Below are 16807 nucleotides of genomic sequence, written 5' to 3'. Positions count from 1 at the left end.
AATAAAATGAAATGCGCTGTTAAGGCAGATTCATACACATCGCATACACAAAATTTGAATCCAAGACATTTTAGTTGGTAGCCTAAGCTCCCAATCTACAGACCATGATGAGTTGTATATCAATAAATTCCTTAGTAGGGACTATTGAATACACACAACTCACATTTGTATGTTGGTTGGGAGTTTAGGCTACCAACTTAGAGGTATTGAGTTCGAGTCTTATGTATGCGACGTGTGTGTCAATCTACCTTAATTGACCTAAATGTAAAAAAAAAAAAAAAAAAAAACTGAATACACGTGTTGTTTTACTCAGTTTTAGTGAATACAACTGAGGAAAAAAAGTTCCTTAATAGGGACTATTGAAAGCGATTTTGTTTCTTGTTAATAATTATAATAATAATTCAAGTTTGAAAGTCCAAGCTAGCTGCTGCATTCACACAGGCACAGGAAATGAGGTCAATGTAAGATCTGTTCAATTTTAATTTTTTTATAATACTTTTTATTTTATTTTTTAATTTACTAATTTAATTAATGCCTAAAAAATAATTCAGCTTTAAGTTTTTTTTTTCAAATATGACTTTTGTTATATGAATCTATTTTTTGGGGGAATTTTGTAAGAATCTTCAAATTAAAAAAAAAAAACCTTAATAAATTAGATAATATTACTATTTAAAAGTTTTATGAGCATTGTTGATACATAAAAAGAAATTGCCTTGGGCAAACACAAATCTCAAAGAAAAGATGAGTTGGCAACTTTCAAAATTAAATTGGGACCACCCAAAATCATGATTTCATCGAACTTATACTCAAATTGAATGTCTTGATGAGACGAATCAAATAACACCAAAATCGGTCTAGTTTGAGCCCAAATGGGTCCAAATCAAGGGATCAAATAATATTTGGAAGCTTTAGTACGTTAATTGAATGATCAAATGATGTCCAAATATAACATATTTATAGTCAAATCAAGCGACTCGACGAGGTGAATCAAACGAGCTCAATATCTCTTAATTCTGAAATCATTAATGTACTTAATGCTAAACAAACACTCCATGATTAAGAGAATTAATATGGGTCGTTCAATAGAACACTCTGAATCTGCCCTCTTTCTTCTTAATTTTTACAGTGCATGTCACTCTCAAAATCTATAAATATACTCATCTTCTTGCATGAAAGAGGGCATAAACCCTGGATTAGTGACTTAAGAGAGCTCTTTAACTAGAAGCATCCTAGAGATCAACCCTGGCACCACCGCCAACAAACCCTCGCTACTAAGCTGTCGTTGTTGGACCTCTACCGGACCATCTCCATTGAACCTCCTTCTGACAGCCATCGTGAGGCCTTTGTCTGACAATTATCACCTGCTGACTATGATCCCGCTAACAACCATCGCCTGTCGATTATGGTCTCTCTGACCACCATCGTCCACTAACTACGATTCCTTCGACCATCATTGCCAGCCGACTACAATCCCCCCGACCTCCATTGGCTGCCAATTATAGTCCATGTAACCTTCTTCGCCCGCAGACTACAGTTCCTCCAACCTCTGTCGCCTGTTAATTGCGATCCCTCGAACCTCGGTTGCCCACCAACTACAATCCCTCCGACCTCAGTTGTCCACCAACTACAGTCCTTTCGACCTCCTTCGCACGTGGACTACGGTCCTCTAACCTCTGTCGCCCGCTGGCAACGCTCTCTTTGACCTTGGTAACCCCACAATTATCCCTCTAACCACTATCACCCGACTATGATTCGCCTGACCTTAGTCATCCGACTACGATCTCTTCGACCTCCATCGCCTGACTATGGTCATATCAACCAAATGAATAGGCAAATGTTCTTTTGAGAAATACCTCTCATATCACTATGTTCTTCTAACTCCAATCATGTAATATGCTTTATATGATGTATATTTACTACATTGAGATAAGGTCTTCCCCTAATGAAGGGCACCATTTGTAATCATCGACAAACATTAGTGGATTCATTTTCAACTGGGCAAGACCCTGTGATTTTCTTTTCTTCAGAGTTTCTCACATTAAAATTTTTGTGTCTCTTATGACTCTTGCACTCCTCTTTTTTATCTATCTATGTTGAATATTCGTACAAAACAAGAATACTAAACTATATATCTCTCTACTGTTGTGAATATTCCGACACACAACTATTATAATTGCAAGTGATATGTCAAACAAAAAAAATCATGCAATTAAGCACGAATCCTGATGTACTATTTAAAATGAAATTTTTTAGAATTGAATTAATGAATATTCATACTTTATTTCAATAAATAAATAGCCTAAATAAAAAATTTTAATAGAAAGTGTCCGACAACTCAAAAGTGGTTTGATTTGAATCAATGAGTGAAAATGAATACTTGAATGATAGCTAAAAATTTAGTGATACTATTGAGAGAAATGTGAAATTGAAGAGAGCCTAGAGATCTAAGGAATTTGAGAGTCATATCTAACAATTGACAACGATGATCACTGCCATCAGCTGTCATTATTAGACCACAATTGCTCGAACAAGCCATTCGACAATGTGACAACTATATGCACAGATCCATCCCTCCCATTCAATTCGACACAATCATAATGTTCGACGTCCAACGCTCAAACGTGAACCGCGCCCAAGCATTGTGTTCTTGATCGCACGATGATCCGATGCCCAATCGACGTCTAACCCAAGCATTACGTTCGGCGTTCAAGCATCCCGTTCTCCAAAATCGTGTTGGCCTCTAAGCATTTCGTTCGGCGTCCGACGCCCGATGGCGAACTGTGCTGTTTTTTTAAAACCGGCCCCAATTCTCTCGTTCCACAGCCCGACTGTTGATCCGACAGTCCAACACCCAATTTTTTTTTGCGAAAATAATTATTTGATGGAACCGAACGAACCGACCAACCGACCGGTTCACAATTTAACTGGTTGCACCGCCGATCGAACCCAATTTTTAAAATCTTGATATTTATTTTATTTATGTGTGCAGATCTTTTTATAAGGGTTATAAATAATTGAAACAATACCTTCTTACTTGATTAGTTTCTATATATATAGGAGGAGCCGTCTACCTTCAAAACTCTCCCATCTCATCCCATGTGCCAAAACATTTACTTAGTACTTGAGGTGGCGGTCAAGAACGTGCAAAATATGTCATTGAGCATTTATTTATAAAAAAAAAGTCAATAAATAAACCCAAAATTTATTTATGAAGAAATTTGTATAAATAAATTAATTATTTTTGAATTATTTTTATTTTAAAATAATTTAATATTTTTTCCGAGCATAGAATATCCTTATCCATTTTTTTTTTTCCATTTATTTAAGGAGAAGTTGCAGGCTGGACCAATTATTGATGCAAACAGATAACAATTTAGATTAAATTGACCTGTTTGGTTGTATTCAGTCGGACAGATTGATGCTTAGTTTTTTTTACCTTTAACTCAGGGTCCGTTTGGGCATTAATTATTTTGTGCCGACCTCAAATTTCATCCGGAGACCGTTCAGAATGAGACACGTTATTTCTGTGCTCGGTATTACTCTATACCGCTAACGTGACGCATTCGATGGGTCTCCGGACGATGTTTTGAATCCGGTCTCCGCACAAAATAATTTCTCTCATTTGAGACGACTGCAACTTTTTGTAAAGATGATTTTAAAATTGTTGTGGAGAAAATAATTTTTGGAATTTATTGTAAGAAAAAACTCACCACAAAATTTTTTGAAAGAAACAAAAAATAATTAACAGATAAAAATTGTGGTTATGATTTGAAAAACAAAGTAGCAAGAAAGATGTTCCGATATGATTTTCTAGCAAGAAAGATGTTCCGATATGATTTTCTAACTGTTTATTAAAGCAACTTTTTAGTTAAAAAATTAAAATTTTTTACTATAAAGTCGCTAAGGAAGCCCGTCTCAAATGAAACTTAAATGACTAATAGAGATAAGTATTGTAAAAAAATAAAATAAATTTAATAAATTATAAATTTATCATAATTAAAAAATTAATTAGATATTATGATTTTGTATTAACTAATTATTTATTTTATCAAAATTTTGCTATTTAGATTTCAGCTGTATTTTGCAATTAGAGGCCTTTCATTTTGTACCATTGCTTCTTGCGCAAGCAATGAAAGCAGGCATCTCATCTTTTTTTTTACTTCACTTTGGCACTCAGCAGTCCAATGCACAATTATGAGTTTATTTGGGCTTTTTTGTTAAATTTCATTGCTTGATGACATTAAAATTTTTTAGGTTTTAAACAATTACTTTAAAAAAATCATGCATATGTGGACAAATAAATGAAAACTAAATTTTATATTGTTTTCCATAAGATACATAACAAAAAATAAATTAGAAGACAAAATTTATAATTGCAAATGCAAACTTTGGAGTTTTGTAATTACAATAATGAATTATAACAATCAATCATGAGGTCCATGACATGACATCACTAATAATAAAATTCATAAACAGATATGAATTTTCAAGTAGTTTTTAGATTTTAAAGAAGAGGAAAATTTGAATTATAACTTTAAAGATTAATTTTAAGATTACACAAATTTTTTTTAATACATTTATAGTCTAAATAGTGTAGGGACTCAATAACATCATTAATGTATAGATTCGAGTTCAAGTGAGCCTAAATTAAATTCCCCGAAGCTTAATTCCTTTAAATTTTGAGTGATTCAAGTTGAAACGACCACATTCACGAGAAGAATATGATGAGCTCAAGATTGCTTGATTATGAAATTATTAAGGCACTATGAGGCCATGAAAATATCAAATGATCAAGTGCATTCGATTCAAACCACCAACTCATCTATATGGCATTATGATCTTCCCTCGTATGTGGAGAGTGGCCAAGTTGATCATTGAACATGGCTTGATCTCTAATGTCCTTCATTCACCATTCCTTGATGCCTACTAACTACTAAAGTATGTGCAATGCTCATTAATCTAGTCCATTAATTTCTCCTTATATCTACGATGTTAATCAAACATTACTTGACTCAATCCAATGATCGATGTTTATTGTCCACTAAATATTAACATTTAACATCCATCTTATTGGTCATATGATCTCCCCTCTTATAAGGATGTAAACCAAGCCAATTGCTTGATATCGTTGAGCATCGTGTGATGTCAACCAATGACAAAAGTATGATCATAGGCCATCAACACCCATTAGATATGGATGTATAATTATCATGTTTGTAACTGTTACATTTCACCTCCTATAAGACAACAACAAGGCTAACTGCCCAACATCACTTGATTCTTACTAAAGAGCAAAGTTTTACATTCGACAGCCACCAACTTCTAACACCTCTTTTTTATCATATTATTGCCTAACTTATAGGAGAATGAATAAGTTGTTTGACGTCTATTAAAGAGAGATTCTTGACGGCTATCAACCACCATTGTCTAAGGACAATCTTCTTGGTCCCCTGATCTAGTCTTCAATATGCAAACTAATCGGGCTAAACTAATGATCTCAGTTGACCTCTAATGTTCATTGACAACCATCATTTGATGCCTACCAAGTTTCAAATGTCAACTGTTCATCAATCATTAATGTCTAATATCATTTTTCTTGATTGCTTGATCTTGACTCTTTTAAAGAGGATCAAAATACCCTAATGATGTGACCCAACCTAAGGTGTTTTTTATTGATCATCAATTGATTCTTACCAACAATGTATGATATCCATCATCTACCAACATTTGATGACCATCTTTATAGTTGTTATGCATCCTCTTATATTAGGAGAGTGATCAAACTGACCATTAACTACCACCTTCTATTGTATATTGTTGATAATTACATGAATCTTTCCTATAGTTGATGTTTGATGCTAGCTAACCTCTAACATTTCAACTTGAGCATCTTCCAATCTTACCTATGTTTTAGCTAGTTGATTGCTCAATAACATATGATGACAACTTAAACATGTCAAGACTTCTCCTGCAACCAAAGGAAATATTCAGAGTTCATGTCTACTACATAGTGTTAATGCCTTTTTAAATTATGAGAAAGGTGTTTTTTATAATATTTGACTCACTCCAGAGAAATCAATTCCATTGCTCAAATAATCGTAGATGTATATTTTACACATCATCTACATAGAATTCGCCAGAATCCAATCTCTCATATATAAATCAAAATAATTATATGTCACGACCCGACCCAGACGATCCTGATTTCGTCCAGACGAACCATACAGCCAAACATGATTTTCTCTGCACAACCTGTACCGATCGTCCCGGACGATCCGACTTCGTCCGGACGAACCTGGAGCAAAAATTGATATTACATTATATTAGCACAATTATTTTTTTAAAATTGAGTGAAAATAAATGTGAAAATCAAATATCTAACCCATGGCAAAATGTGTTAAATTAATGTCTATTAATTTTGAGTGTCTTCCTTACATGATATTGAAATTAGTCTTTTCTTTGGAAGTTAGCCTAACTTATGCAATTTAACTAGATCAAAATGCTTGAAAAGAATTGAGTAGCTCAATCAATCAAGACCAAAAAAGGGTGGAAAATAATATTATTGGGAAATAAAAAGTCAAGGAGAGAGAGGTGAAAGGGGTGTATGTACGCGTGTGTGTGTGTGTGTGAGAGAGAGAGAGAGAGGGTACTATTAGCCGAATACTAGTAGTCTGGAAGTAAGATTCAAATACCACTTGCTAGTCATCGATGGATTTAGACGGTTTCTTTTTCATCTAGTATTCAACCTCTTTTTGAGTGACTCGTAATTCACAACTCATTATGAATAGATTCTCACAAACAACTTAGTCCAATGAACTATTTTTTGTTTTAGTGAGATTGGCTTAGGCAACTAAACTCAAATCAATAGCCATTCAACTCACATGGTTAATTTGACTTACTATTAAACTCACTTGATACACTCACAACCTGTGAACTCACATAATATTAAAATAATAATCATAATAACATAAACATATTTTCATCATATTTCAAGATCCTACCAATATATTAATATTGATTAGCCCCACCAACCAAATAATAAAAATAAAGATCTCTCAATTAATTGTCAGATTCTAAAACCTCAATGTCTGATTAATGATTACAAAAAAATCATGAATTCAACAACCTACTTCTATGTTAAATTTATAGCCAACGGATTACCAACATACTAACCTTGAAAAATGCCTTAATAGCCAGTGATTGTACTTGTCGAGTAAGACTATTGTATTGTATTGCATGTTTAAAGTATTGTTCGTATGCTTACCTTATGGATTTACTAATATTGAATTGATCTATTGTTACTGATTGATTTATTGATTACTGTACGCAGTTGTTTATACTGACAAATTTATTGATTTTATTGATATTGAATGGATTTACTGACGGATTTACGGGTTTACTGTCACTGTAGATTTCATTGATATTGCATTGATTCATTGATACTACTGATACCGATACCGACACGGATACTGATACCGATATCGATATTGATACTGATACTGATACTGATACTGATACCGATACTACTGATTCATTGCATTGATCTTATAGCACGTGATACACCGAATACTGACCGATACATGTGATACATCGAACATGTGATATAGAATACGATTTTATTGTATTGATTGATTTTAATTGTTATTATTGATTTAATTTCAATTGTTCTTACGATGTATTGAATTGATCGATTTATGTGATTTCATATCGATTGATATTATTGACTGGAATTGATTTCTTTATTGATCTGATTGATTCTATTGATATGATTGGGTGATGTTAATCGTATTTGATTTGACGGATTTACAATAAAACGTATTGATTCATTTACTGAGGATTTATAGTTACTATACGGATTTGATGTTACTACACGATTTCACTATTATAGCATAATCATTCATGTCGTCACATGATTGTTACTGATATTGATACATACACTGCTACTACTGATTCACTGTACTGACATTGAAAATGTAATATTGATTACTGGCTTGCATATGATTTATTAAGCAAGTGATATTGAATAACTTGAATTACAAGTGTATGTTTTGATACGATTCTGCTCCATTGATTAGACTGATGTTATAGATCGATGTGATAGATAAGAAGACTACTGTGGAGATTGATGCATGTACTGATTTATTGAACATTATGGATTTTCTACTGTTCACTGATTCTCTTACTGATGATTTCGAATTCTATTATTTATGCATTGATTTATATTACTGTATTGATTACTGATTTTCGTATTTGCATAGATTCAATGATCATGTGCAAGTGAATGTTATTGATTTGACTGATTGACATGCATATTATTTTAGTACCGTGCTTTGATTTCAGTTATAGATTTTTGGTGACCTGCTGGGCTTTTTTGAAGCTAATTATATGTGGTTAACAATTTCAGGTCAGAGCAAGGGAGCAGGAAGTGATGGTTGATCAAGACTGTCGACGAATCCTTTCACTATGGATGCCTGGGATGTCACACTAACTGCCCAACATCACTTGATTCTTACTAAAGAGCAAAGTTCTACATTCAACAGCCACCAACTTCTAACACCTCTTTTTGATCATATTATTGCCTAACTTATAGGAGAATGATTAAGTTGTTTGACGTATATTAAAGAGATATGCTTAATGGCTATCAACCACCATTGTCTAAGGACAATCTTCTTGGTCCCCCAATCTAGTCTTCAATATGCAAACTAATTGGACTAAATTAATGATCTCAATTGACCTCTAATATTCATTGACAACTATCATTTGAAGCCTACCAAGTATCAAATGTCAATTGTTCATCAATCATTAATGTCTAATATCATTTTTTCTTGATTGCTTGATCTTGACTCTTTTAAAGAGAATGACTAAGATAACCAGATGATGTGACCCAATCTAAGGTTCTTTTTATTGATCATCACCTAATTCTCACCAACAATATATGATATCCATCATCTACCAACATTTGATGACCATCTTCATAGTTGTTATGCATCCTCTTATATTAGGCGAGCGATCAAAATGACCATTAACTACCACATTCTATTGTATATTGTTGATAATTACATGAATCTTTCCTATAGTTGATGTTTTATGCTAGCTAACCTGTAACATCTCAACTTGAGCATTTTCCAATCTTACCTATGTTTTACCTAGTTGATTACTCAATAACATACGATGACAACTTAAACATGTCAAGACTTCTCCGGCCACCATAGGAAATATTCAGAGTTCATGTCTACTACATCGTATTAATGCCTTTTTAAATTATGAGAAAGGTGTCTTTTATAATATTTGACTCACTCTAGAGAAATCAATTCCATTGGTCAAATGATCGTAGATGTATATTTTACACATCATGTACATAGAATCCACCATAATCCAATCTCTCATATATAAATCAAAATAATTATATTAGTACAATTATTTTTTAAAAATTGAGTGAAAATAAATGTGAAAATCAAATATCTAACCCAAGGCAAAATGTGTTAAATTAATGTTTATTAATTACGAGTGTCTTCCTTACATGGCATTGAAATTAGTCTTTTATTTGGAAGTTAGCCTAACTTATGCAATTTAACTTGATCAAAATGCTCGAAAATAATTCAGTAGCTCAATCAATCAAGACCAAAAAAGGGTGGAACATAATATTATTGGGAAATAAAGAGCCAATGAGAGAGAGGTGAAAGGGGAGTATGTACGTGTGTGTGTGAGAGAGAGGGTACTATTAGCCGAATACCAATAGTATGGAAGTAGGATTCAAATACCACTTGCTAGTCATCGATGGATTTAGACAGTTTCTTTTTCATCGAGTATTCATCCTCTTTTTGAGTGACTCGTAATTCACAACTCATTATGAATAGATTCTCACAAACAACTTAGTCCAATGAACTATTTTTTGGTTTAGTGAGACTGGCTTAGGCAACTAAACTCAACTCAATAGCCATTCAACTCACATAGTTAATTTGACTTTCTATTAAACTCACTTGATACACTCACAACCTGTGAGCTCACAAAATATTAAAATAGTAATCATAACAACATAAACATATTTTCATCATAATTCAAGATCCTACCAGTATCTTAATATTGATTGACCCCACCAACCCAATAAAAAAATAAAGATATCTCAATTAATTGCCAGATTCTAAAATCTCAATGTCTGATTAATGATTACAAAAAAATCATGAATTCAACAACCTACTTCTATGTTAAATTTCTTCTTTCTTTCTTTTTTTTTTCAATCATGATCTCAATGAGTAGACTTCTTCATCTTTGTGGGCAAACCTCATAACAAAGCCTTCTAGAAAAACAAAAGAAACCCTAAAGTATAATGTGTACAGCACTTCCTTAGTTGGTAAACCTTCAATATTTAGCTAATATGTGTAAGTGCAATGGCAATCAATTAAGTCACACTTTATGTACTAAATCATGTGCCCATGTTCTTTATTATCTTATGAAAGATCTAAAGGTGGGGTAGTTGGATTTGTGGAGTTGGTGGCTTTGGGCTCCTTCTTAGACCTTTCATGAGCACCACTTCTAATTCTTTCATGTGTAGGTCAAATATTTTTTTTTAATTATTGTTCAAAATAAATATTATTTAAAATAATTTATTTATTTATGTTAATATTTGGTAAATTTTTTCTTTGTTAGGTGCATTATGTGATATATTGGAATTTTTCAAAAATAAAAATAAAAAATTTTATGCACTTAGACTTTGTATTTTTCTTGCTAGCTAGCTTTACTTGTAAGTACTAACTGTGGGTGGAAACTTTGCTTTGAAAGGAGAACAGCCAATATTGATAGGCGACCTTATGCTAATCATTTTTTTTTTATTTTTTAAAGTTGGCATAGTGGAAAAAAATTAAATAATATAAAATTAATTATGATAGGTTTTCAAACAGGAAGGAATAATATATAAAGTATTAATTATTTTTATATAATAATTATTTCAAAATAAATTTGTTGTCTAAAAAAATTATTTTTGATCAAATTAAAATATGAATATGATGATTTAAATTTCTTGATTATGATGATCAAAAGATAATATCTGTCTTTTTTTTTTAATTAATATGTAAAAATGTGAGAGTAAAAATTATTTAATTAAATTAATTAAAACTCTCTAACAAAAGAAAGACAAAAAAAATAATTGTTCTAATTTTGAAGTTTGGGTAGGACGATTGTTTATTTTAATTGAAAAAGAAAGTAGTTGGTGGCTTGAACTTTATGTTTGCATGTCTATTTTGATGAAATATCAAAAGTCATAACAAATGTTGTAACCTTATTGATGACAAATATGCATTTGTAGCATAGAGTGGTTAACTTAGCTTCCATCTCACTGATATAAGTTTGCATGTCAAGCATAACTCTTATGGGGGGAATTATTTTGTGCGGTCACTGGACGTCGTTCGAAGGCAAATCAGGACGTGCCATGTCACTTTTTTTGTTGTGTACCGCTGTGTATCGGATGACATGACGCATTCCGATTCGACTCCGAATAACCCTAATTGAGTAGCCTAACTAGCCTAAAAACCTATGTCAACCCAATAAATATTATTAGGCAAATTGACCCGACTTAAAAAATCCTATGTGGCATAACATATTTTATTAGGCTCACCAATCCAAACCTAAGGCATAAATGACTTGCATAATTTAGGATAGCCTAACTCAAGTCTTTATAACCCAATTGACTCACTTAACCAAATTAGGATCAACTAGCTTAACCTTTATCTACTTAGGTTCTTTTGACTAAGTTAGGCTCAACCATTAGGTGGCTAACCTGACTCAATTGGCCAACTCGAAGCCTTAATGATTATAATGACCTTTTTCATATTAAACATATGATGTATCAACAAATTATAAAGTATAACCTAATATTAATAATAATGTTAACAATTTTTGTGTTACCCGATAATATATTTGATACTATTATTTTCTTAGGAAAGTCTCTTTTGTAGAGAGGACAATTAAATATGTGTCATTAATATGATGCTATCTTTTTAAGCAAAAGTACTCTAACGATACAGGAGGGCTATTCTAGTTTAAACTATACGAATGAAAATGTCATCAAACATCAAATAATATGATTAACAATATGTTATTTCTTGACCAATATTGAATGAAATGATTCAATAAAATGATATGATGATTTGCATGTTAGTAATATGATGATTCATGGCATACTTGAATCAGTACATGAATCAAAATGATTTTTTTTTTTAATTCTAACTTATAATATGATCCTCTGTGAAAACATTTGTGACAATAATTGAAAAATCAAACTTGTCATGACTACAACAATATGAACATGGCAATAATTATTTAGCCACTACATGCAAATCATAGCATGATGTACTTCATATAAGATATGAAGTTTGTGTGCCAATTTGATGAAATATTTTGATATCATATATGATGTGCATGACCATCATTTTATTGTTAACAACAAAATTAAGTGTGATCACTTAGGACTTGGGTTTCGTTTGAGACAACTTTCTTATTGCTTCTTAAAGCAATTTTTTAGTATAAAATTTTTAGATTTTCTACTAAAAAGCTGCTTTAAGAAAAATTAAGAAAATCGACCCAAACAAAATCTTAATCTTGCTCGTGAATATTCTAAAAATATTATCCAACTATCATAATATAAAAGAAAATATTGAATTGCATCAAATATTTTTATTTTTAATTAAAATATCATAATATTATTTATAAGCAAAATCAAGCAATCTCTTGAATCAAAAGCTGTTGAGATGAATATGGGCTGTTGCTTCATAATTAATCTGATTATGTTAATAATTGCCTCATTAACGGATCCAAATTAGTGTTTCAACGAACTGTTTATTTACCTGTTTAACCTATTTACAATAAAGGAAGTGAGGCAAAATGAGAAAGAGAGAGCGACCGCGTTAAGCAATTTACGCGTTCCGTCTCTCTCTCTCTCTACTGCTATTTATGTCCCCTCTCCGCCTCTCTTTCCTCTTCGGCAGGGCAGAAAATTCTAAAAAATATCGCCTTTTGAGTCTGCCCTGCTTCTTTCTCCTCATCACTCCATCGAATCCCTTATCCATTACTGGGAAATCCCAATCTATCGCAGCTCAACCAAAAAAACCAGCAAAAGCGGAAGAAGAAGAAGAAGAAGAAGAAGAAGAAGAAGAGGACCGCGAAGGAATATCGCTAAGACCTGAACTCAACGCTTCCGGCGGTCATGTTGACGGAAAAGAATAAAATGAGATTGCTGGAAGAAGACGAGCTCTTTCCTTCAACACCAGGGAAGGTAAAGATCGAGCGTGCCCACACCATAAACCGCCAGTTCCACCGTTGCTTCGCATCGACATCCACCACCTTCCTCTGGGCACTCTTCCTCATCGCCCTCACCGCCTCTTACCTGTCTTTTCAATCCTTCGTCTCCACTTCCTCTCGCTTCCTCTCCTCTTCCGCCTGGGATCGGCAAGTCCGCACCTCCGCCTCACCTCGCCGCCCCCACGGCCTCTCCGTCCTCGTAACCGGTGCTGCCGGCTTCGTCGGCTCCCACTGCTCCCTCGCCCTCCACAAACGCGGCGACGGCGTCGTCGGCCTCGACAATTTCAATTCCTACTATGATCCCTCGTTAAAACGCGCTCGCCGAGATCTCCTATCCCGCAACTCCATCCTCCTCATCGATGGCGACCTCAACGACCACCGCCTCCTCTCCAAGCTCTTCTCCCTCGCCCATTTCACACACGTCCTTCACCTCGCCGCCCAAGCTGGCGTCCGCTACGCCATCGAAAACCCCGCTTCTTACGTCCACTCCAACATCGCCGGCCTCGTTTCTCTCCTCGAAGCCGTCAAATCTGCCGACCCCCAACCCGCTGTCGTGTGGGCATCCTCCTCCTCAGTCTACGGCCTCAACGACAAATCCCCCTTCTCCGAATCCGACCGCACCGATCGGCCCGCCTCTCTCTACGCCGCCACCAAGAAAGCCGGCGAGGAGATCACTCACACCTACAACCACATCTATGGTCTCTCCATCACCGGCCTCCGTTTCTTCACCGTGTACGGACCGATGGGCCGCCCTGACATGGCCTATTTCTCCTTCACCAAAGCCATTCTCGCCGGTAAGCCGATCACGATCTACCGCGGAAAAGATGGCGTCGACTTAGCCCGCGACTTCACTTACATCGACGACATCGTGCGCGGCTGCCTCGCCTCCCTCGACACCGCCGGAAAGTCCACTGGCTCCGGCGGTAAGAAGAGCGGTCCGGCGCCGTACCGGATCTTCAACCTCGGCAATACCTCACCGGTCACCGTTCCGACTCTCGTCTCCATCCTCGAGAAACACCTTAAGGTAAAAGCGAAGAAGAAAATCGTAGAGATGCCCGGAAACGGCGACGTTCCTTTCACACACGCCAACATTTCTCTCGCCATGGCCGAGCTCCGGTACAAGCCTAGCACGAATCTCGAGGCCGGATTGAAGAAGTTCGTCAAGTGGTATATCTCTTACTACGGCCGATCCTCGCGAGGAGGACGGAAGACTAATCTGTAAATTTTTTCTTTCCTTTTTTAACTGGAAATTGAGAATTCCTTTATTTTCTGTAATTTTTGGGATTCTTAAGGGGTTTATCGTAGTTTTCAAACAAAATCAAGAAATGCATTGTACTATTACTATTTGATTATTTCCGTGGCGGAAGGAGGAAGTAAGAGTTAGGAAAGAAGCCTCGTTGGAGTTCTTATTTTTACTTTTAATTTTTATTTTCTTTATTTTTACATAAATGACAGTTTTGCCCAAAAAAATACCTAAATTACAGTTGTGGCCAGCAAGCTTGTACTCTTCCTTGGATCCCTACTTTCATGTAAAATAGATTTATTTAGCAGTGGCGGCTATAAAAAAAGGGCGTTTTTATTGATTATTTTAATTTTTATATTACTTAAAACATCTTAATAATGTTTAAAATCAAAATAGATATGAAGAATTCTAAGGTTTTACTTGATGTTTGGTGTCGAAGTTCCTCACTAACAACTAACATGTTGTTCGTCGTCATCACTAACTATCGTTATCTGACTATTGCCACTCAGTTGTCATATTCAATTTCGTATCATCTAACCATCATCATTTAGGCATTATCGTTTGACTATTATTCTTGGACTGTGATTGGTAGATCATTAATATTATCTCAATATTATTATTTGACTTACATTATCCCTCTTTTGTCATCCATCCATCATTTTTCTCATAATCTTTGTTACAACTATATGAGACAAAGCAAGTGCTACTTTTATAACCATCTCTTCTCCAATTGTGGAGAATATCAAAATTTTGTAATTTCAATTATATAGTGGATTATTTCAATTCGGCTAGTCATGATTTTTTCCATTTTAGGTTTTCACAAAAACCTCTAATTTTTCATGCATTTTCTCTTTTATTTGTATAGATATCTATGTGCAAAGTTTGGACATAAAACTCTCTCTGTCACCATGAATTTCTTAGCACATGACAATTTGCAAAGCTAGGAAAGATTTTTAGCATATTATAACAACTTCATTTTTTTAAGATTATGAACATTTTAAATATTTTTTAGAAATTTTCTAATGGGCGTCTTGGAATTTATGAGATTTTTATCGAATATAAGATCATCAGGACATTGAAAATAGTGTTGTAGTATAATTAATGTATTAAAATAGTGTTTTACACAATCCTTGATAATTTGGTTATTTTTTGAAATTGTGAAATTTTATCCAGTAAGTTTTTATGTTGCCACACAGCTCACCTTGGCCTGTTGGTTGAGAGTTTAGGCTATCAACTAAGAGGTCTTGGATTCAAGTCTTTGTGTATGCATTGTGTGTGTGTGAGTTTGCCTTAAATAGCCTAAATGTCTCAAAAAAAAAGTTTTTATGTTGCCTACTATTATAAAAATTATGTAATTATGACACATGCTCAATTACGCTTTAGTTGTTGTAATATGATAAAAAAAGTACATATGTGATTAAATTATATCTACTGTGAAAGATAAGTGGTCAAAATACTTTGAGGTTCTATTTGTGTTAGAGAATATTTTGGTGTCTATAAAGCATATTTCTATAACTATAAGTCATGCTCTTGTGTTTATAGGCATATTCTGGTGTTATAAGCATTTTATAAGGGGTCATAATCATTTAAGATTTTATTTGAATTTGAAAAATGCAATATGAACCACTCTATAATATGAATTTTAATTTATTTATCTAATTAGTATTGTAATTTAAATATTTGGATAGCTCCTATGCTCTTATTAATTTTCCCAATGCAGTGATTTATTGGACTTCATTTAACTGCTTTTAAATATTTAGTAAAATATTTAATAAAAAGAATTTTAAAAAATTAGATCAATTTATGTGGCCTACTGAGCTATTGTCTCTCACTGTAATTTGCTTTTGATTTTCACGATTTGGGAAATGAAATGAACTTATTGATTAGCAATTCAAGTAATATCTGAGTTTATAGGTATTCCTATATTTTAATTTTTGTTCAGTCGTGCCTAGTTTATTACTCAGTTCTTTAGCTTCTATTTATAATCATGTATTATAATTTATACATTTTCATAAAATAAAAGAAATCTTCTGGATGAGTTTATTTTTAGTATGAGATATTTTAGTAACTCTGAAGTTTGTTATTTTTTGAAAATAAATATTGAAAGAGAATTTAAAATATTTTAAAACTAAATTTTGAGATTTATCTCTCATAGCTATCCAAAACATCGTTGGACCACCACCCATCTATCAACCGTCATCGAACGTACACTTGTTCGCCACCCATCACTAGACTACCACTTGTCCGCCAACCATCGATGGACAACCGCCC

The 16807-nt window shown here is 33.9% G+C and overlaps 1 protein-coding gene across 1 annotated transcript; it reads left to right on the top strand.

Annotated features, from left to right (window-relative positions):
- The first annotated feature begins 12964 nt into the window (after nucleotides 1-12964).
- On the top strand, nucleotides 12965-14755 carry LOC110111804 (UDP-glucuronate 4-epimerase 1). Its single transcript, XM_020843825.2, has one exon. It carries the CDS (start codon nucleotides 13199-13201, stop codon nucleotides 14513-14515), a length of 1317 nt encoding a protein of 438 aa, XP_020699484.1. The 5' UTR covers nucleotides 12965-13198; the 3' UTR covers nucleotides 14516-14755.
- Nucleotides 14756-16807: the final 2052 nt, after the last annotated feature.

This window comes from Dendrobium catenatum, unplaced genomic scaffold (assembly GCF_001605985.2).
Source record: "Dendrobium catenatum unplaced genomic scaffold, ASM160598v2 original_scaffold_21676, whole genome shotgun sequence".
NCBI classification, from domain to species: Eukaryota; Viridiplantae; Streptophyta; class Magnoliopsida; order Asparagales; family Orchidaceae; genus Dendrobium; species Dendrobium catenatum.
The sequence above is the reverse complement of the archived record's forward strand: the minus strand, read 5'-3'. Positions and strand labels throughout refer to the sequence as shown.